This window comes from Pseudophryne corroboree, chromosome 6, assembly GCF_028390025.1.
Source record: "Pseudophryne corroboree isolate aPseCor3 chromosome 6, aPseCor3.hap2, whole genome shotgun sequence".
NCBI lineage: Eukaryota > Metazoa > Chordata > Amphibia > Anura > Myobatrachidae > Pseudophryne > Pseudophryne corroboree.
In genome coordinates, this window is record NC_086449.1 from 812,518,429 (window position 1) to 812,541,887 (window position 23,459).

General features: G+C 44.4%; 1 protein-coding gene across 1 annotated transcript in view; it reads right to left on the minus strand.

The window, feature by feature from the left end:
- Window positions 1-5,914: 5,914 nt before the first annotated feature.
- LOC134933686 (E3 ubiquitin/ISG15 ligase TRIM25-like) overlaps window positions 5,915-23,459 on the minus strand; it is a 75,060-nt gene continuing 57,515 nt past the window's right edge. The window contains exon 3 of the mRNA XM_063929059.1: window positions 5,915-6,525. Coding sequence (XP_063785129.1) covers window positions 6,475-6,525 — 51 coding nt within the window. The 3' untranslated portion in view covers window positions 5,915-6,474. The remainder of the gene's footprint in view (window positions 6,526-23,459) is intronic.

A 23,459-nucleotide genomic window follows, 5' to 3' on the forward strand; every position in this document is an offset into this window, starting at 1 on the left:
ACAGAGCACCAGTTCAGCTTCTGCAAAAGCTTCAGCATGACGGTGCCCACCCAACCCGAGAGGATCTCGTGGTGGGAGCTCGGTTACGTTGCTTCAGTCATATCTGGTCGGGGAAGAACACCTTTGTGAAGTTCTACAAATTTGATTACCTGGTCAAAGAGGATACCCAGTTTGGGCAGCCAGTGCTGCAGATGTCTCTGCACGTTCCCGCACGTACTGGAAGCTTTGGGACATCCCCATCGTATTAATCTACCCCCAATATCCCTTATGGATGCTAGAGAAAATAGAATTTTAAATACCTACCCGTAATTCCTTTTCTCATAGTCCATAAGGGATATTGGGCGCCCGCCTCTGTGCGGTGACTTTCTGCAGGTTCTCTGTTCAGTGTTACCTGTTCAGCTGTTGCTGTTAATGTTCTGATTATGTTATGGTGTGCTGGTGTGTAAATCTCACCACACTTATTGTTATGTTCCTTCTCTCAAGTATGTTTTTTTTTCCTTCGGGCACTGTTTTACCTATAACTGCCTGTGGGAGGGGGGGGGGGGCAGAGAGGGGAGGAGCCAGCACACCCAGTGGAAGAAATTTGAAGTGCACTGGCTTCTTTGGACCCCGTTTATACCCATCATACTAATGTGTCCCCAATATCCCTTATGGACTACGAGAAAAGGATTTACCGTTAGGTATTTAAAATCCTATTTTTGGCTCATACCGTGTGATATAAGGTGAAAGGGGCACCAGTACTAGATAGTATAATGGTTCCTACTACACTGAAGGACACGCCCCTTTTGAGTGACCACGTCCCCTTTTCCTGGAGCACACGCGCCTTCGGCGCACACATAATTGCAACCTTCACTTTTTCATACCCCCACTTCAAAATTTCCACTTCGACCACTGGCCATATGTGTATCTGGCACTGTACTGGGGCAATATGTGTATCTGGCACTCTACTGGGGGCAGTATGTGTTTCTGGCACTCTAATGAGGGCAGTATGTGTATCTGTCACTCTACTGGGGTCATTATTTGTATCTGGCACTATAATGGGGTCTTTATGTGTGTCTACTGTTCTCCCCTGGTGTAACCCAGGCATATATACTACTACTCTCTCCTGGTGTAACCCAGGCACATATACTACTGCTCTCTCCCGGTGTAACCCAGGCACATATACTACTGTTCTCTCTCAATATAACCGAGGTGCATATACTACTTATCTCTCCCGTTGTAACCCAGGCGCATATACTACTGCTCTCTCCCAGTGTAACCCAGGCACATAGTAACATAGTAACTAAGGTTGAAAAAAGACAATTGTCCATCGAGTTCAACCTATTAGTGGTCTCCTATGCAGTCTTATTATAGGACTAGTTATGTTTATGTTAGGACTAGTTATATTAACTATATAATGCGTGCCTACGCACCATAACCCTGAATATTTTTATCCAATAGGAATTTATCTAACCCATGCTTAAAGATGTTGACAGAGTCCGCCATTGCTACTCTCTCACGCAGGTAATTCCAAACACGTATTGTCCTGTGAAAAAAACTTTTTGCCTCAATGTGCGGAAACTCCTCTCTAACCTAAGCAAGTGACCACGTGTCCTCTGTGATGATCTTATAGAAAACAGGTCCCTCCCAAGCTCTGTGTATTGACCCCTTATATACAGTGGGGATCGAAAGTTTGGGCACCCCAGGCAAAAATTCATTTTAATGTGCAAAAAGAAGCCAAGGAAAGATGGAAAAATCTCCAAAAGGCATCAAATTACAGATTAGACGTTCTTATAACATGTCAAAAAAAGTTTGATTTTATTTCCATCATTTACACTATCAAAATAACAGAAAACAAAAAATTGCATCTGCAAAAGTTTGGGCACCCTGCAGAGTTAATATCTTGTATTGACCCCTTTGGACAGCTGAGACCTGGCAGTGGAATGGATTCTTCTCAATCATCGTATGGAAAGAACAAGTGATGTCAATCTCAAAGGTTTTAAAAGCCCAGACTCATCTGACGTTGCTCCAACAATCAGCACCATGGGTTCCTCTAAGCAGTTGTGTAGCACTGAAACTGAGAATAGTTGACGCTCACAAAGCAGGAGAAGGCTATAAGAAGATAGACAAGCGTTATCAGATGCCCATATCCTCTGTTCGGAATGTAATTAAGAAATGGCAGTCATCAGGAACAGTGGAAGTTAAAGCAAGATCAGTAAGACCAAGAAAAATATCAGACAGAACAGCTCGCAGGATTGTGAGATAAGCAAATCAAAATCCACGTTTGACTGCACGATCCCTCCAGGAAGATCTGGCAGACACTGGAATTGTGGTACACTATTCCACTATAAAGAGATACTTGTACAAATATGGTCTTCGTGGAAGAGTCATCAGAAGAAACCCTCTTCTCGTCCTCACCACAAAAATCAGCATTTGAAGTTTGCAAATGAACATATAGACAAGTCTGATGCATTTTGGAATAAAGTTCTGTGGACCGATGAGGTTAAAATAGAACTTTTTGGCCGGAATGAGCAAAGGTACGTTTGGAGAAGGAAGGGCACAGAATTTAATGAAAAGAACCTCTGTCCAACTGTTAAGCATGGGGGTGGATCAATCATGCTTTGGGGTTGTATTGCAGCCAGTGGCACAGGGATCATTTCACGAGTAGAAGGAAAAATGGATTCAATAAGATTCCAGCAAAGTTTGGACGCTAACTTGATGCCATCTGTGAAAAAGCTGAAGTTAAAGAGAGGCTGGCTTCTACAAATGGATAATGATCCTAAACACACCTCAAAATTCACAGTGGATTACATCAAGAGGCATAAACTGAAGGTTTTGCCAGGGTCTTCACAATCTCCTGACCTCAACATAATTGAAAATCTATGGATAGACCTTAAAAGAGCAGTGCGTCACAGACAGCCCAGGAATCTCAAAGAACTGGAAGACTTTTGTAAGGAAGAATGGGCGAAGATACCTCAAACAAGAATTGAAAGGCTCTTGGCTTGCTACAAAAACCGTTTACAAGCTGTGATACTTGCCAAAGGGGGCAGTACAAGGTATTAACTCTGCAGGGTGCCCAAACTTTTGCAGACGCCATTTTTTGTTTTCTGTTCTTTTGAAAGTGTAAATGATGGAAATAAAATCAAACTTTTTTTGACGTTATAAGAATGTCTAATCTGTAATTTGATGCCTTTTGGAGATTTTTCCATATTTCCTTTGCTTATTTTTGCACATTAAAATGAATTTTTGCCTGGGGTGTCCAAACTTTCGATTCCCACTGTATTTGTAGATGTTGATCATGTCCCCCCTTAGACTCCTCTTTTCCAATGTAAACATGCCTAGCTTTGCAAGCCTTTCCTCTTATTCCAGGGTCTCCATGCCCTTGATTAGTTTGCTCGCTCGCCTCTGAACCTTTTCTAGCTCCAGGATATCCTTTTTGTAATATGGTGCAACTACTGTTCTCTCCCGGTGTAACCCAGGTGCATATACTACTGTTCTCTCCCGGTGTAACCCAGGCACATATACTACTGTGCTCTCCCGGTGTAACCCAGGCACATATACTACTGTTCTCTCCTGGTGTAACCCAGGCACATATACTACTGCTCTCTCCCGGTGTAACCCAGGCACATGTACTACTGTTCTCTCCTGGTGTAACCCAGGCACATATACTACTGTTCTCCCCTGGTGTAACCCAGGCACATATACTACTGCTCTCTCCTGGTGTAAACCAGGCACATGTACTACTGTTCTCTCCCGGTGTAACCCAGGCGCATATACTACTGTTCTCTCCCGGTGTAACCGAGGCACATATACTACTTATCTCTCCCGATGTAACCCAGGCACATATACTACTGATCTCTCCTGGTGTAACCCAGGCACATATACTACTGATCTCTCCCGGTGTAACCTGTCAAAGTCAAAAATATTACATAAAGAGAACATACAAACTACACACATTATAAGACGCTATACTTGCAAATACGCGCAGCGACCACAGCAATATATGGTAACACACGCATTTACACGGACATGCGATAGAGACGGATTCGACACTTATCTCATACAGTACATAACTATAATTGTGGTGGTATCAAGCGCCAGACATCATGATGATACCTCTATTCTGTTTCTCTACAGTTTCCTCTTCATCTTTTGCGTTCACACAGGGTGGTACAATACATGGACCCAAGTACAGTTCAAACTCCACATGCCTAATTGGTCCTTCAAAGTTCTGCCTGAACCCAATATATCTCACCAGCACGATAACACCAGTATTACTGCAGTGTGCCTTGTCATGCACAAAGGGTGGAGAATGGGAATACTGGTGAAGGAAAATTTTGTATAGACACTGATATGCCTGATGGTGAATGGCAAACCTGACATTTTCTTTTTCATTTTCTTCTTCCTCTCCTCTAGAGATGTTTCTTTTTTCTTTTCTTGTTTGAGTTATGCTCATGGTACTCTACATTGCAAATACACGATAGTTCAATTAAGATACAAAAAATGTTTGTGTTCCCTGCAGGAAGAGGCAGTCTGGAGGACAAAGGGGCATGGCCAGGAGTCCTTAGGACTGTGGGCAGGTGGACACGGTAAGCCAGTAGCCCCCAGAGCATACCTTCCAAGTCTAGCTGAGGTGGCACACGGTCTGACTCATCTAGGCAAAGAGGGTAGGTGCAGGCTGATGAGAGTCTACTGGTGTGCGCCAGGATTCTATTCTCATGCAGGTAAGAGAGCAATGACCTGTCTTACTTGCTTGAGGAAGAATATTGGTAAAGCAATACCAACAGAGCCATCCCATATCCCTCCTGCAGATGGATCTTTTCAGGAAATACAAATCGACTTCATACAGTTAACACCCTTTAGGAATTATTGTTATGTATTGGTGTGCACTGATGTTTTCTCAAACTGGGTAGAGGCATTTTCTGCTGCCACGGATGCTGCTGTGTTTTTAACGCAAATAAAAATTGCGCAGAAATTTGTGTGTAAATAATGGTACCCCTAGAAGTAGGAGCAAAGCTTGAAATTGTACTATTGTGATCATAGATACTGCCACTAGTATTATGTAGCCTCGGAACCACTCCCAGATCTTCACTCAATTAATCACCCTCTTCGAAATTTTTTGTTTTTGTTTTGGTATTTGTGGGGGTTTTTTGGGTTGTTTTTGGAAGACAACCTCATGTCATGATTGATCCGCACAATGATCAGAAATACACCAATGAGGTGACAGTACAGTACCTTGTTGAGATGAGCCAGCATTTGAGAACTTGACAAAAGAACTTGAAACTGTTGATTGCTTGTATGCCAAATGCTAACTCTCTTGATTATGAACCAAGAGACTGTGTGATTGTCCTTACGCTCAGGTTGCCTAATAGACAGGTGGGAAGGACCATACCAAGTTTTGTTGACAGCACTAAAGGTTGCCGAAAGAGAGATTTATGAGTGGCTCTCCCGTAACTCCGAAGGTTTATGTTATTTAGGGAGGACACTACTTATAACCCTTGTTCAATTACTAAACAGACCTAGCATACGTTCCAGAAATGGAAACAATGTTCAGAAAATGATAGGAATATGTAGATCATGAGAATTTTATATGTCACTGGCACGATTTGTTTGTGTCTTCTTCATCTACCCAGCAGAACCTCAATCGAATCCAAACATCAGTGTACAAAGACGTAGGTACATGTATGTGTGAAATGTTCGTCACAAATCAGACATTATAGGCCAAAGCACTGTCCCAGCATACTCTATAGGTGTTGAATGTTGTCCCACACCCAACCAGTGGTCCCGTGACCGCCGAGTGCATATAGAGGATGTCTCGTCCTCCTCCCTGTCTTCCCCAAATATAGTCAAGCGTCTGATTTGCGAAATGCATATATACTTGTGTCTAGGTCACCGAGTATGGTATGAAATATTTTTTTATTATGTTAATAATTGATGGCAGTTATTGTTTACTGCCAAAGGGTGGACTGTCGAAGTCAAAAATATTACATAAAGAGAACATACAAACTACACACATTATAAGTCGCTATATTTGCAAATACGCGCAGCGAGCACAGCAATATATGGTAACACACGCATTTACACGGACATGCGATAGAGATGGATTCAACACTTTTCTCATACAGTACATAACTTTAATTGTGGTGGTATCAAGCGCCAGACATCATGATCATTTAAAATTATATATATTGAATTAATGTCATGTATGTGTATTATTTGAACGAAACCAGATAGACCGGTCATGTTTACTATTGAAGCAACCAGATTGATGTGTAGATTCATTTGATGCTTGTTGTGAAGTTGTGATTACATGTATAAAAGCTAAAATCACTTTTATTAGAACAATAGATATTCCAAACAGGTAGAGGACAGGAAACTCAGGCCAGCCCTTTGGATGTCTTCAAGGCTGATCCTGATCAGCATATGCAAAGGAACTGGTGACTCATTGTGAACCCCTCCCCCAGAAACTAGATAACACATTGATTACACAGGAGCTCAGTGGCTTTTTGGTCTCAGACAATGATGGACTTGCTGGCAGATCAGTTCCTGTATTTATTTACAGAGAGAGAGAGACATAAGATCCATTGGATGGAATGGTAATTGTATCGCTGGCCTATAACTGTATGTAACTATATGTATTACATGATTACAACTCACACAGTAAGCAGTTAACTATAGGTATACTGTATTTTGTAATATATATTGAATCCATATCCTTTTAATAACAAATATATACACCAATGAGCTTTGGAACTCAGATAATGTGTGGGTGTATTGTTTTCTCTTATGGGATGCAGTGTTTTGCGATGTATAGCGCACATTCATGGGATATGGTAATAAGAGGTGCAGGCGTTTACAATATATGTTAGAGTGGGCATTTTAAATACTTGTGAGAAATCAATTCGGCATTCTTAAACCGGAGGCACATATACTACTTATCTCTCCCGTTGTAACCCAGGCACATATACTACTGTTCTCTCCCGGGGTAACCCAGGCACATGTACTACTGTTCTCTCCCGGTGTAAGGGAAAATGGCTCTAAATTGCACACCCTCCAGGAATTAAATGTGCTATGCTGCTGAGAATAAAGTAGTATACACAGACAAAAGGGGTGCAGATGCACTATACGATCACTACACTTCAATATAATAAAATAAAATATAATCTATTATAAGATGTTAGTACAGGTTGAGTATCCCATATCCAAATATTCCGAAATACGGAATATTCCGAAATACGGACTTTTTTGAGTGAGAGTGAGATAGTGAAACCTTTGCTTTTTGATGGCTCAATGTACACAAACTTTGTTTAATACTCAAAGTTATTAAAAATATTGTATTAAATGACCTTCAGGCTGTGTGTATAAGGTGTATATGAAACATAAATGAATTGTGTGAATGTAGACACACTTTGTTTAATGCACAAAGTTATCAAAAATATTGGCTAAAATGATCTTCAGGCTGTGTATATAAAGTGTATATGTAACATAAATGCATTCTGTGCTTATATTTAGGTCCCATCACCATGATATCTCATTATAGTAAGCAATTATTCCAAAATACGGAAAAATCCCATATCCAAAATTCCTCTGGTCCCAAGCATTTTGGATAAGGGAGACTCAACCTGTATATCGTTGGCCAATGATATCGGCCTGCCCACCAATCGTCCAGGTCACCTCTTGTCAAGCAGGTCCCTAATACTATGGGGCCAACATCCGTGATGCAGGCGATCCCCAAAACATGATCCAGCAAAGGACCCCCCCCCCCCCCCAGGAAATCACACTAAAGGATAGTGATAGTAAAGTAATATACACAGTCACTTTTATGTCATGTTTGTCAATTATTCATGTATGCACATTTTTTTCACATACTCTTCGCCTTTGAACACTTAGTAGCGACCTTCACACATCTATACCTTATATTACTTTACTATTACTATCCTTTAGTGTGATGCCCTGGGGGGTTCCTTTGCTGGATCATGTTTTGGGGATCCCTGCATCCCGGATGTTGGCCCCATAGTGTTAGGGACCTGCTTGACAAGGTGACCTGGACGATTGGTGGGCAGGCCGATATCATTGGCCAGCGATATACTAACAACCTCTTATGATAGATTACATTTTATTATATTGAAATGTAGTGATTATAAAAGTAGAATCTGACATTAGAATTCTATTTCTTGACATACAAAAAGAAAATAATTAGACACCACTTTATTTTAATGTATATTTAATAAAAGTTATCTTACAACCACACCCACATTGATAAGAGTGGCCCCCAAAAAGAGGTCACTTTCCAGTTTTTCCTCTTTTGCAAAAGAACCCTATATGATTCAAGGTACAGAGAGTCAGCTTGCTGGCTTCTGTTTTTACAGGGTTAGTCTCTGCTACTTCCGGTTTCTGTATAACTGGACCCGGAAGCAATTACGCATTACAGGCTGCAGCGTCTGTGACGGAGCGTCCCTTGGATACTTCAGGTGGCTCTGCAGTAGCGCTACTGGCTGCAGGGGGCCGTTCCAGGTGCTGTGGGCAGAGATGATGCCACCACCAGCACCCGGCATCTCCCGCACACCCTACTTACAGCCTGTGTCAGCCACATACTCCGCAGTCAGACACCTGACACATGGTGCTATGTGCTCCGGCATAGGAAGCCTGGTAATACTATATGACGCTAAGTGTAATGGTCAGGTTACATCATATTCTGCTGCGCTGCAATGGTTATAAACTGACACATTATACTTACCTTCATATAATTAGTATTACCAGGCTTCCTATGCTGGAGCAAATAGATCCATGTGTAAGGTGTGTGACTGCAGAGTATGAGTACCGGGTGTGACATCCTGACACGTGTATAATACAGGGGATGTAACGGAAGGAGCACATATCTCCTATATGTACAGGCTTAGCTGTGGAAGCCAATCACACAAGCCTGCCTGGCTGATCCCGCCCCCTTATACATCGGTAGAACATCGGAAATATTTCAAACAGACGCTGGTTACAAAGTTATGATCGATGTCTCCCAAAGTCTCTGATTGTGACGCTATAGTGTTGTTTATTACATGTATAATGTAATTTGCATGTTTTAAGGCTCTTATGGTGACAGCATACATGGCGGTAAGTGATGTCGGCAGTATAAAGGGCACAACGGAAAAAAATAAGAATTTACTTACCGATAATTCTATTTCTGGTAGTCCGTAGTGGATGCTGGGACTCCGTCAGGACCATGGGGAATAGTGGCTCCGCAGGAGACTGGGCACAAAAGTAAAAGCTTTAGGACTACCTGGTGTGCACTGGCTCCTCCCCCTATGACCCTCCTCCAAGCCTCAGTTAGGATGCTGTGCCCGGACGAGCGTACACAATAAGGAAGGATTTTTGAATCCCGGGTAAGACTCATACCAGCCACACCAATCACACCATATAACTTGTGATCTAAACCCAGTTAACAGTATGATAACATGAGGAGCCTCCAGAATAGATGGCTCACTACAACAAAACCCGATTTTTTTGGCAACAATAACTATGTACAAGTATTGCAGACAATCCGCACTTGGGATGAGCGCCCAGCATCCACTACGGACTACGAGAAATAGAATTATCGGTAAGTAAATTCTTATTTTCTCTGACGTCCTTGTGGATGCTGGGACTCCGTCAGGACCATGGGGATTATACCAAAGCTCCCAAACGGGCGGGAGAGTGCGGATGACTCTGCAGCACCGAATGAGAGAACTCCAGGTCCTCTTTAGCCAGGGTATCAAATTTGTAGAATTTTACAAACGTGTTTTCCCCTGACCATGTAGCTGCTCGGCAAAGTTGTAAAGCCGAGACCCCTCGGGCAGCCGCCCAAGATGAGCCCACCTTCCTTGTGGAATGGGCATATACAGATTTTGGCTGTGGCAAGCCTGCCACAGAATGTGCAAGCTGAATTGTACTACAAATCCAACGAGCAATAGTCTGCTTAGAAGCAGGAGCACCCAGCTTGTTGGGTGCATACAATATAAACAGCGAGTCAGATTTCCTGACTCCAGCCGTCCTGGAAACATATATTTTCAGGGCCCTGACTACATCCAGTAACTTGGAATCCTCCAAGTCCCCAGTAGCCGCAGGCACCACAATAGGTTGGTTTAGGTGAAACGCTGAAACCACCTTAGGGAGAAATTGAGGACGAGTCCTCAATTCCGCCCAATCCGAATGAAATATCAGGTAAGGGCTTTTATAGGATAAAGCCGCCAATTCTGATACGCGCCTGGCTGAAGCCAGGGCCAATAGCATTACCACTTTCCATGTGAGATATTTTAAATCCACTGTGGCAAGTGGTTCGAACCAATGTGATTTTAGGAATCCCAAAACCACCTTGAGATCCCAGGGTGCCACTGAAGGCACAAAGGGAGGCTGTATATGCAGTACCCCCTTTACAAAAGTCTGGACTTCAGGAACTGAAGCCAATTCTTTCTGGAAGAAAATCGACAAGGCCGAAATTTGAACCTTAATGGAACCTAATTTTAGGCCCATGGACAGTCCTGTTTGCAGGAAATGCAGAAAACGACCTAGTTGAAATTCCTCTGTCGGGGCCTTCCTGGCCTCGCACCACGCAACATATTTCCTCCAAATACGGTGATAATGTTGTGCAGTTATGTCCTTCCTGGCTTTGATCAGGGTAGGGATGACTTCATCTGGAATGCCTTTTTCCTTCAGGATCCGGCGTTCAACCGCCATGCCGTCAAACGCAGCCGCGGTAAGTCTTGGAACAGACAGGGTCCTTGCTGAAGCAGGTCCCTTCTTAGAGGTAGAGGCCACGGAAGTTCCGGGTACCAAGTCCTTCTTGGCCAATCCGGAGCCACGGGTATAGTTCTTACTCCTCTCCGTCTTATAATCCTCAGTACCTTTGGTATGAGAGGCAGAGGAGGGAACACATATACTGACTGGTACACCCAAGGTGTTACCAGAGCGTCCACCGCTATTGCCTGAGGGTCCCTTGACCTGGCGCAATACCTGTCAATTTTTTTGTTGAGGCGGGACGCCATCATGTCCACCTTTGGTTTTTCCCAACGGTTTACAATCACTTGGAAGACTTCTGGATGAAGTCCCCACTCTCCCGGGTGGAGATCGTGTCTGCTGAGAAAATCTGCTTCCCAGTTGTCCACTCCGGGAATGAACACTGCTGACAGTGCTATCACATGATTTTCCGCCCAGCGAAGAATCCTTGCAGCTTCTGCCATCGCTCTCCTGCTTCTTGTGCCGCCCTGTCTGTTTACGTGGGCGACTGCCGTGATGTTGTCCGACTGGATCAACACCGGCTGACCCTGAAGCAGAGGCCTTGCTTGACTTAGGGCATTGTAAATGGCCCTTAGTTCCAGGATATTTATGTGAAATGACGTTTCCATGCTTGACCACAAGCCCTGGAAATTTCTTCCCTGTGTGACTGCTCCCCAGCCTCTCAGGCTGGCATCCGTGGTCACCAGGACCCAGTCCTGAATGCCGAATCTGCGGCCCTCTAGAAGATGAGCACTCTGCAAACACCACAGGAGAGACACCCTTGTCCTCGGAGACAGGGTTATCCGCTGATGCATCTGAAGATGCGATCCGGACCATTTGTCCAGCAGATCCCACTGAAAGGTTCTTGCGTGGAATCTGCCGAATGGAATCGCTTCGTAAGAAGCCACCATTTTTCCCAGGACCCTTGTGCACTGATGCACTGACACCTGGCCTGGTTTTAGGAGGTTCCTGACTAGCTCGGATAACTCCCTGGCTTTCTCCTCCGGGAGAAACACCTTTTTCTGGACTGTGTCCAGAATCATCCCTAGGAACAGCAGACGTGTCGTCGGAATCAGCTGCGATTTTGGAATATTTAGAATCCACCCGTGCTGTCGTAGCACTACTTGAGATAGTGCTACTCCGACCTCTAACTGTTCCCTGGACCTTGCCCTTATCAGGAGATCGTCCAAGTAAGGGATAATTAAGACGCCTTTTCTTCGAAAAAGAATCCTCATTTCGGCCATTACCTTGGTAAAGACCCGGGGTGCCGTGGACAATCCAAACGGCAGCGTCTGAAACTGATAATGACAGTTCTGTACCACAAACCTGAGGTACCCTTGGTGAGAAGGGCAAATTGGGACATGTAGGTAAGCATCCTTGATGTCCAGAGACACCATATAGTCCCCTTCTTCCAGGTTCGCTATCACTGCTCTGAGTGACTCCATCTTGAATTTGAACCTTTGTATGTAAGTGTTCAATGATTTCAGATTTAAAATAGGTCTCACCGAGCCGTCCGGCTTCGGTACCACAAACAGCGTGGAATAATACCCCTTTCCCTGTTGTAGGAGGGGTACATTGATTATCACCTGCTGGGAATACAGCTTGTGAATGGCTTCCAATACCGCCTCCCTGTCGGAGGGAGACGTTGGTAAAGCAGACTTCAGAAACCGGCGAGGGGGATACGTCTCGAATTCCAATTTGTACCCCTGAGATACTACCTGCAGTATCCAGGGGTCCACTTGCGAGTGAGCCCACTGCGCGCTGAAATTCTTGAGACGCCCCCCCACCGTACCCGAGTCCGCTTGTAAGGCCCCAGCGTCATGCTGAAGACTTGGCAGAAGCGGGGGAGGGCTTCTGTTCCTGGGAAGAGGCTGCCTGCTGCAGTCTTTTTCCCCTTCCTCTGCCCCGGGGCAGAAATGAGTGGCCTTTTGCCCGCTTGCCCTTATGGTGGCGAAAGGACTGAGCCTGAAAAGACGGTGTCTTTTTCTGCTGAGAAGTGACCTGGGGTAAAAAGGTGGATTTCCCAGCCGTTGCCGTGGCCACCAGGTCCGATAGACCGACCCCAAATAACTCCTCCCCTTTATACGGCAATACTTCCATATGCCGTTTGGAATCCGCATCACCTGACCACTGTCGCGTCCATAACCCTCTTCTGGCAGAAATGGACAGCGCACTTCCTCTTGATGCCAGAGTGCAAATATCCCTCTGTGCATCTCGCATATATAGAAATGCATCTTTTAAATGCTCTATAGTCAATAATATACTGTCCCTGTCCAGGGTATCAATATTTTCAGTCAGGGAATCCGACCAAGCCACCCCAGCACTGCACATCCAGGCTGAGGCGATTGCTGGTCGCAGTATAACACCAGTATGTGTGTATATACTTTTTAGGATATTTTCCAGCTTCCTATCAGCTGGCTCCTTGAGGGCGGCCGTATCAGGAGACGGTAACGCCACTTGTTTTGATAAGCGTGTGAGCGCCTTATCTACCCTAGGGGGTGTTTCCCAACGCGCCCTAACCTCTGGCGGGAAAGGGTATAATGGCAATAATTTTTTAGAAATTAGCAGTTTTTTATCGGGGGAAACCCACGCTTCATCACACACCTCATTTAATTCATCTGATTCAGGAAAAACTACTGGTAGTTTTTTCACACCCCACATAATACCCTTTTTTGTGGTACTTGTAGTATCAGAAATGTTCAAAACCTCCTTCATTGCCGTGATCATGTAACGTGTGGCCCTACTGGAAATCACGTTTGTTTCCTCACCGTCGACACTGGAGTCAGTGTCCGTGTCTGTGTCGACCATCTGAGGTAACGGGCGCTTTAGAGCCCCTGACGGTGTTTGAGATGCCTGGACCGGTACTAACTGATTTGCCGGCTGTCTCATGTCGTCAACAGTCTTTTGTAAAGTGCTGACGCTATCACGTAATTCCTTCCATACGACCATCCAGTCAGGTGTCGACTCCCTAGGGGGTGACATCACTATTACAGGCAATTGCTCCGCCTCCATACCATTTTCCTCCTCATACATGTCGACACAAACGTACCGACACACAGCACACACACAGGGAATGCTCTGATAGAGGACAGGACCCCACTAGCCCTTTGGGGAGACAGAGGGAGAGTTTGCCAGCACACACCAGAGCGCTATATATATACAGGGATAACCTTATATAAGTGTATTTCCCTTATATAGCTGCTGTATAGATTTATCTGCCAAATTAGTGCCCCCCCTCTCTTGTTTTACCGTTTCTGTAGTGCAGGACTGCAGGGGAGAGTCAGGGACACGTCCTTCCAGCGGAGCTGTGAGGGAAAATGGCGCTTGTGTGCTGAGGAGATAGGCCCTTCTCGGCGGCCTTTCTCCCGCTTTTTTATGGAAAACTGGCAGGGGTTAAATGCATCCATATAGCCCAGGAGCTATATGTGATGTATTTTTTGCCATCTAAAGTGTTTTTATTGCGTCTCAGGGCGCCCCCCCCCCCAGCGCCCTGCACCCTCAGTGACCGGAGTGTGAAGTGTGCTGAGAGCAATGGCGCACAGCTGCGGTGCTGTGCGCTACCTTATTGAAGACAGGACGTCTTCTGCCGCCGATTTTCCGGACTCTTCTTGTCTTCTGGCTCTGTAAGGGGGCCGGCAGCGCGGCTCTGGGACCCATCCATGGCTGGGCCTGTGATCGGTCCCTCTGGAGCTAATATCCAGTAGCCTAAGAAGCCCAATCCACTCTGCACGCAGGTGAGTTCGCTTCTTCTCCCCTTAGTCCCTCGGTGCAGTGAGCCTGTTGCCAGCAGGACTCATTGAAAATAAAAAACCTAATTTAAACTTTTACTCTAAGCAGCTCAGGAGAGCCACCTAGTATGCACCCTTCTCGTTCGGGCACAAAAATCTAACTGAGGCTTGGAGGAGGGTCATAGGGGGAGGAGCCAGTGCACACCAGGTAGTCCTAAAGCTTTTACTTTTGTGCCCAGTCTCCTGCGGAGCCGCTATTCCCCATGGTCCTGACGGAGTCCCAGCATCCACAAGGACGTCAGAGAAAAACACATTTTGTTTCCCCCAGCACCCTGAATGATAGCAGTAACCAGATTTAAATCTCATACAATATCTTAGAATTCAGAGATCTCGGTTACATATATCTGCGCAAATGTATGTGTAAGCATTTCTACATGGCACACACACACAGGAATAACATTTCTACATAGCACACGCACACACACAAATAAATTTATACATAGCACACCCACACAGGAATAACATTTATACATAGCACACACACAGGAATAACATTTATACATAGCACACACACACACACACGAATAACATTTATTCATAGCGCACACACACACACGAATAACATTTAGAGATAGCACACACACACACACACACACACACACACACACGAATAACATTTATACATAGCAAACACACACACACACACACACACACACACACACACACACACACACACACACACACAGGAATAACATTTATACATGGCACACACACAGAAATAACATTTAAACATAGCACACACACAGGAATAACATTTATACATAGCACACACACACACACACACACACACACACACACACACACACACGAATAACATTTAAAAATAGCACACACACAGGAATAACATTTATACATAGCACACACACAAGAATAACATTTATACATAGCACACACACACACACACACACACACACACACACACACACACACACACACAGCGGAATAACATTTATACATAGCACACACACACACACACAGGAATAACCTTTATACATAGCACAGACACACAGGAATAACCTTTATACATAGCACACACACACACACACACACACACACACACACAAATAACATTTTAACATTTACACTTAACACACACACACACACACACACGAATAACATTTAAATATAGCACACACACAAGAATAACATTTATACATAGCACACACACGAATAACATTTATACATAGCACGCACACACAGGAATAACATTTATACATAGCGCACACACACACAGGAATAACATTTATACATAGCACACACACACACACACACACACACACACACACACGAATAACATTTATACATAGAGCACACACACACACACACAAATACCATTTATACATAGCACACACACACACACACACACACACACACACACACACACACACACACAGGAATAACATTTATACATAACACACACACACACACACACACACACACACACACAGAGGAATAACATTTATACATAGCACACACACAAACAGGAATAACATTTATACATAGCACACACACAGGAATAACATGTATACATAGCACACACACGAATAACATTTATACATAGCACAAACACACAGGAATAACATTTATACATAGCACAAACACAGTAATAACATTTATACATAGCACACACACAGGAATAACATTCATACATAATACACACACAGGAATAACATTTCCACATAGCACACACACAGGAATAACATTTCCACATAGCACACACACACAGGAATAACATTTATACATAGCACACAGACACACACACACACACACACACACAAATAACATTTATACATAGCACACACACAGGAATAACATTTATACATAGCACACACACACACACACACACACACAAATAACATTTATACATGGCACACACACACACAGGAATAACATTTATACATAGCACACACAAACACACACACGAATAACATTTATATATAGCACATACACAAGAATAACATTTATACATAGCACGCACACACACACACACACACACACATTAATAACATTTATAAATAGCACACACACCGGAATAACATTTATACATAGCACACACACACAGAGGAATAACATTTATACATAGCACACACACACACACACACACACACACACACACACAGGAATAACATTTATACATAGCACACACACACACACACACACACACACACACACACACACACACACACACGAATAACATTATACATAGCACACACACACACACACACACACACACACACACACACAGGAATAACCTTTATACATAGCACACACACACAGGAATAACATTTATACATAGCACACACACACACACACACACACACACACGAATAACATTTATATATAGCACACACAAGAATAACATTTATACATAGCACACACACACACACACACACACACACACACACACACACACACGAATAACATTTATACATAGCACACACACACACACACACACACACACACACACACACACAGAAGAATAACATTTATACATAGCACACACAGGAATAACATTTATACATAGCACACACACACACAGAAATAACATTTATACATAGCACACACACACACACACACACACACACGAATAACATTTATACATGACACACACACACGAATAACATTTGTACATAGCACACACACACACACACACACACACACACACACACACACACACACACACAGGAATAACCTTTATACATAGCACACACACACACAGGAATAACATTTTAACATTTATACATAACACACACACACACAGGAATAACATTTATACATAGCACACACAAACACACACACACACACACACACACACACACACACACACACAGGAATAACATTTATATATAGCACATACACAAGAATAACATTTATACATAGCACACACACACATTAATAACATTTATAAATAGCACACACACCGGAATAACATTTATATATAGCACACACACACACACACACACACACACACACACACACACACACACACACACACACACACACACACACAGGAATAACATTTATACATAGCACACACACACACACACACACACACACACACACACAGGAATAACATTTATACATAGCACGCACACACACACACACACACACACACACACACACACAGAAGAATAACATTTATACATAGCACACACAGGAATAACATTTATACATAGCACACACACACAGAAATAACATTTATACATAGCACACACACACACACACACGAATAACATTTATACATGACACACACACACACACACACACACACGAATAACATTTGTACATAGCACACACACACACACACACAGGAATAACCTTTATACATAGCACACACACAGGAATAACATTTTAACATTTATACATAACACACACACACAGGAATAACATTTATACATAGCACACACAAACACACACACACACAGGAATAACATTTATATATAGCACATACACAAGAATAACATTTATACATAGCACACACACACACATTAATAACATTTATAAATAGCACACACACCGGAATAACATTTATATATAGCACACACACACACACACACACACACACACACAGAGGAATAACATTTATACATAGCACACACACACACACACACACACACACACACACACACAGGAATAACATTTATACACACACACACACACGAATAACATTTATACATACCAGACACACACACACGCACACACACACACACACACACACACACACACACACACACACACACGAATAACCTTTATACATAGCACACACACACACACACACACACACACAGGAATAACATTTTAACATTTATACATAGCACACACACACACACACACACACACACACACACACACACACGAATAACATTTATATATAGCACATACAAGAATAACATTTATACATAGCACACGCACACACACAGGAATAACATTTATACATAGCACACACACACACACACACACACACACACACACGAATAACATTTATACATAGCACACACACAGGAATAACATTGATACATAGCACACACACACACACACACACACACACACACACACACACACACACACACACACACACACAGGAATAACATTTATACATAGCACACACACACACACACACACACACACACACACACACACACACACACACACACAGAAGAATAACATTTATACATAGCATACACAGGAATAACATTTATACATAGCACACACACACAGGAAAAACATTTATACATAGCACACACACAGGAATAACATTTATACATAGCACACACACACACGAATAACATTTATACATGACACACACACACACACACACACACATGAATAACATTTATACATAGCATACACACACAGGAATAACCTTTATACATAGCACACACACACACACACACACACACACACACGAATAACATTTTAACATTTATACATAGCACACACACACACACACACACGAATAACATTTATATATAGCACACACACAATAACATTTATACATAGCACACACACACACACACACAGGAATAACATTTATACATAGCACACACACACAGGAATATCATTTATACATAACGCACACACACAGGAATATCATTTATACATAGCACACACACACAGAAAATAAGATTTTACTTACCGATAAATCTATTTCTCGTAGTCCGTAGTGGATGCTGGGACTCCGTCAGGACCATGGGGATTAGCGGCTCCGCAGGAGACAGGGCACAAAAATAAAAGCTTTAGGACTAGGTGGTGTGCACTGGCTCCTCCCCCTATGACCCTCCTCCAAGCCTCAGTTAGGATACTGTGCCCGGACGAGCGTACACAATAAGGAAGGATTTTGAATCCCGGGTAAGACTCATACCAGCCACACCAATCACACCGTACAACCTGTGATCTGAACCCAGTTAACAGTATGACAAACGTAGGAGCCTCTGAACAGACGGCTCACAACAATAACAACCCGATTTTTTTGTAACAATAACTATGTACAAATATTGCAGACAATCCGCACTTGGGATGGGCGCCCAGCATCCACTACGGACTACGAGAAATAGATTTATCGGTAAGTAAAATCTTATTTTCTCTGAAGTCCTAGTGGATGCTGGGACTCCGTCAGGACCATGGGGATTATACCAAAGCTCCCAAATGGGCGGGAGAGTGCGGATGACTCTGCAGCACCGAATGAGAGAACTCCAGGTCCTCTTTAGCCAGGGTATCAAATTTGTAGAATTTTACAAACGTGTTTTCCCCCGACCACGTAGCTGCTCGGCAGAGTTGTAATGCCGAGACCCCTCGGGCAGCCGCCCAAGATGAGCCCACCTTCCTTGTGGAATGGGCCTTGATAGATTTAGGCTGTGGCAGGCCTGCCACAGAATGTGCAAGTTGAATTGTGCTACAAATCCAACGAGCAATCGTCTGCTTAGAAGCAGGAGCACCCAGCTTGTTGGGTGCATACAGTATAAACAGCGAGTCAGATTTTCTGACTCCAGCCGTCCTTGAAATATATATTTTCAATGCCCTGACAACGTCCAGCAACTTGGAATCCTCCAAATCGCTAGTAGCCGCAGGCACCACAATAGGCTGGTTCAGGTGAAACGCTGAAACCACCTTAGGCAGAAACTGAGGACGCGTCCGCAGTTCTGCCCTGTCCGAATGGAAAATCAGATATGGGCTTTTATAGGATAAAGCCGCCAATTCTGACACTCTCCTGGCTGAAGCCAGGGCCAGTAGCATGGTTACTTTCCATGTAAGATATTTCAAATCCACCGATTTGAGTGGCTCAAACCAATGGGATTTGAGAAAATCCAAAACTACATTAAGATCCCACGGAGCCACTGGGGGCACAACCGGGGGCTGTATATGTAGTACTCCTTTTACAAAAGTCTGGACTTCAGGAACTGAAGCCAATTCTTTCTGGAAGAAAATCGACAGGGCCGAAATTTGAACCTTAATGGACCCTAATTTGAGGCCCATAGACAATCCTGTTTGCAGGAAATGTAGGAATCGACCCAGTTGAAATTCCTCCGTCGGGGCCTTCCTGGCCTCACACCACGCAACATATTTTCTCCAAATGCGGTGATAATGTTGTGCAGTCACCTCCTTCCTGGCTTTTACCAGGGTAGGGATGACCTCTTCCGGAATGTCTTTTTCCCTTAGAATTCGGCGTTCAACCGCCATGCCGTCAAACGCAGCCGCGGTAAGTCTTGGAATAGACACGGTCCCTGCTGAAGCAGGTCCCGTCTTAGAGGTAGAGGCCACGGATCTTCCGTGAGCATCTCCTGAAGTTCCGGGTACCAAGTTCTTCTTGGCCAATCCGGAGCCACGAGTATCGTTCTTACTCCCCTTTGCCGTATAATTCTCAGTACTTTTGGTATGAGAGGCAGAGGAGGAAACACATACACTGACTGGAACACCCACGGTGTTACCAGAGCGTCCACAGCTATTGCCTGAGGGTCTCTTGACCTGGCGCAATACCTGTCCAGTTTTTTGTTGAGGCGGGACGCCATCATATCCACCTTTGGTTTTTCCCAACGGTTCACAATCATGTGGAAGACTTCTGGATGAAGTCCCCACTCTCCCGGGTGTAGATCGTGTCTGCTGAGGAAGTCCGCTTCCCAGTTGTCCACTCCCGGAATGAACACTGCTGACAGTGCTATCACATGATCTTCCGCCCAGCGAAGAATCCTTGCAGCTTCTGCCATTGCCCTCCTGCTTCTTGTGCCGCCCTGTCTGTTTACGTGGGCGACTGCCGTGATGTTGTCCGACTGGATCAACACCGGCTGACCCTGAAGCAGGGGTTTTGCCAGGCTTAGAGCATTGTAAATCGCTCTTAGCTCCAGTATATTTATGTGAAGAGACATCTCCAGGCTTGACCACACTCCCTGGAAGTTTCTTCCCTGTGTGACCGCTCCCCAGCCTCTCAGACTGGCATCCGTGGTCACCAGGACCCAGTCCTGTATGCCGAATCTGCGGCCCTCTAACAGATGAGCACTCTGCAACCACCACAGAAGAGACACCCTTGTCCGTGGAGACAAAGTTATCCGCTGATGCATCTTCAGATGCGATCCGGACCATTTGTCCAGCAGATCCCACTGAAAAGTTCGTGCGTGGAATCTGCCGAATGGAATCGCTTCGTAAGAAGCCACCATTTTTTTCCCAGGACTCTTGTGCATTGATGCACAGACACTTTTCCTGGTTTTAGGAGGTTCCTGACAAGTTCGGATAACTCCATGGCTTTCTCCTCCGGAAGAAACACCTTTTTCTGAACCGTGTCCAGAATCATTCCCAGGAACAGCAGACGTGTCGTCGGGGTCAATTGAGATTTTGGAAAATTCAGAATCCACCCGTGCTGTTGCAGCACTACTTGGGTTAGTGCTACTACGTCCTCCAGCTGTTCTTTGGACCTTGCCCTTATCAGGAGATCGTCCAAGTAAGGGATAATTAATACGCCTTTTCTTCGCAGAAGAAACATCATTTCGGCCATTACCTTGGTAAAGACCCGAGGTGCCGTGGACAATCCAAACGGCAGCGTCTGAAACTGATAATGACAGTTTTGCACCACGAACCTGAGGTACCCTTGATGTGAAGGGCAAATTGGGACATGCAGGTAAGCATCCTTGATGTCCAGGGACACCATAAAGTCCCCTTCTTCCAGATTCGCTATCACTGCTCTGAGTGACTCCATCTTGAACTTGAATTTTTGTATGTACAGGTTCAAAGATTTCAGATTTAGAATAGGTCTTACCGAGCCGTCCGGCTTCGGTACCACAAATAGTGTGGAATAATACCCCTTTCCCTGTTGTAGGAGGGGTACCTTGACTATCACCTGCTGAGAATACAGCTTGTGAATGGCTTCCAATACCGTCGCCCTGTCTGAGGGAGACGTTGGCAGAGCAGACTTTAGGAACCGGCGAGGGGGAGACTTCTCGAATTCCAACCTGTAACCCTGAGATACTATCTGCAGGATCCAGGGGTCCACCTGTGAGTGAGCCCACTGTGCGCTGAAATTCTTGAGTCGACCCCCCACCGCCCCTGAGTCCGCTTGTAAAGCCCCAACGTCATGCTGAGGGCTTTGCAGAAGCCGGGGAGGGCTTCTGCTCCTGGGAGGGAGCTGCTTGGTGCACTCTCTTACCCTTTCCTTTGCCTCGGGGCAGATATGACTGTCCTTTTGCCCGCTTGTTCTTATAGGAACGAAAGGACTGCGGCTGAAAAGACGGTGTCTTTTTCTGTTGGGAGGGGACCTGAGGTAAAAAGGTGGATTTCCCGGCTGTTGCCGTGGCCACCAAATCCGATAGACCGACCCCAAATAATTCCTCCCCTTTATACGGCAATACTTCCATATGCCGTTTGGAATCCGCATCACCTGACCACTGTCGCGTCCATAAACTTCTTCTGGCAGATATGGACATCGCACTTACTCTCGATGCCAGAGTGCAAATATCCCTCTGAGCATCTCGCATATAAAGAAAAGCATCCTTTAATTGCTCTATAGTCAATAAAATACTGTCCCTATCCAGGGTATCAATATTTTCAGTCAGGGAATCCGACCAAACCACCCCAGCACTGCACATCCATGCTGAGGCGATGGCTGGTCGCAGTATAACACCAGTATGAGTGTATATACTTTTCAGGGTAGTTTCCAGCCTCCTATCAGCTGGATCCTTGAGGGCGGCCGTTTCAGGAGACGGTAACGCCACTTGTTTTGATAAACGTGTGAGCGCCTTATCCACCCTAGGGGGTGTTTCCCAGCGCGCCCTAACCTCTGGCGGGAAAGGATATAATGCCAATAACTTCTTTGAAATTAGCAGTTTTCTATCGGGGTTAACCCACGCTTCATCACACACTTCATTCAATTCCTCTGATTCAGGAAAAACTACAGGTAGTTTTTTCAGACCCCACATAATACCCCTTTTTGTGGTACTTGCAGTATCAGAGATATGCAAAGCC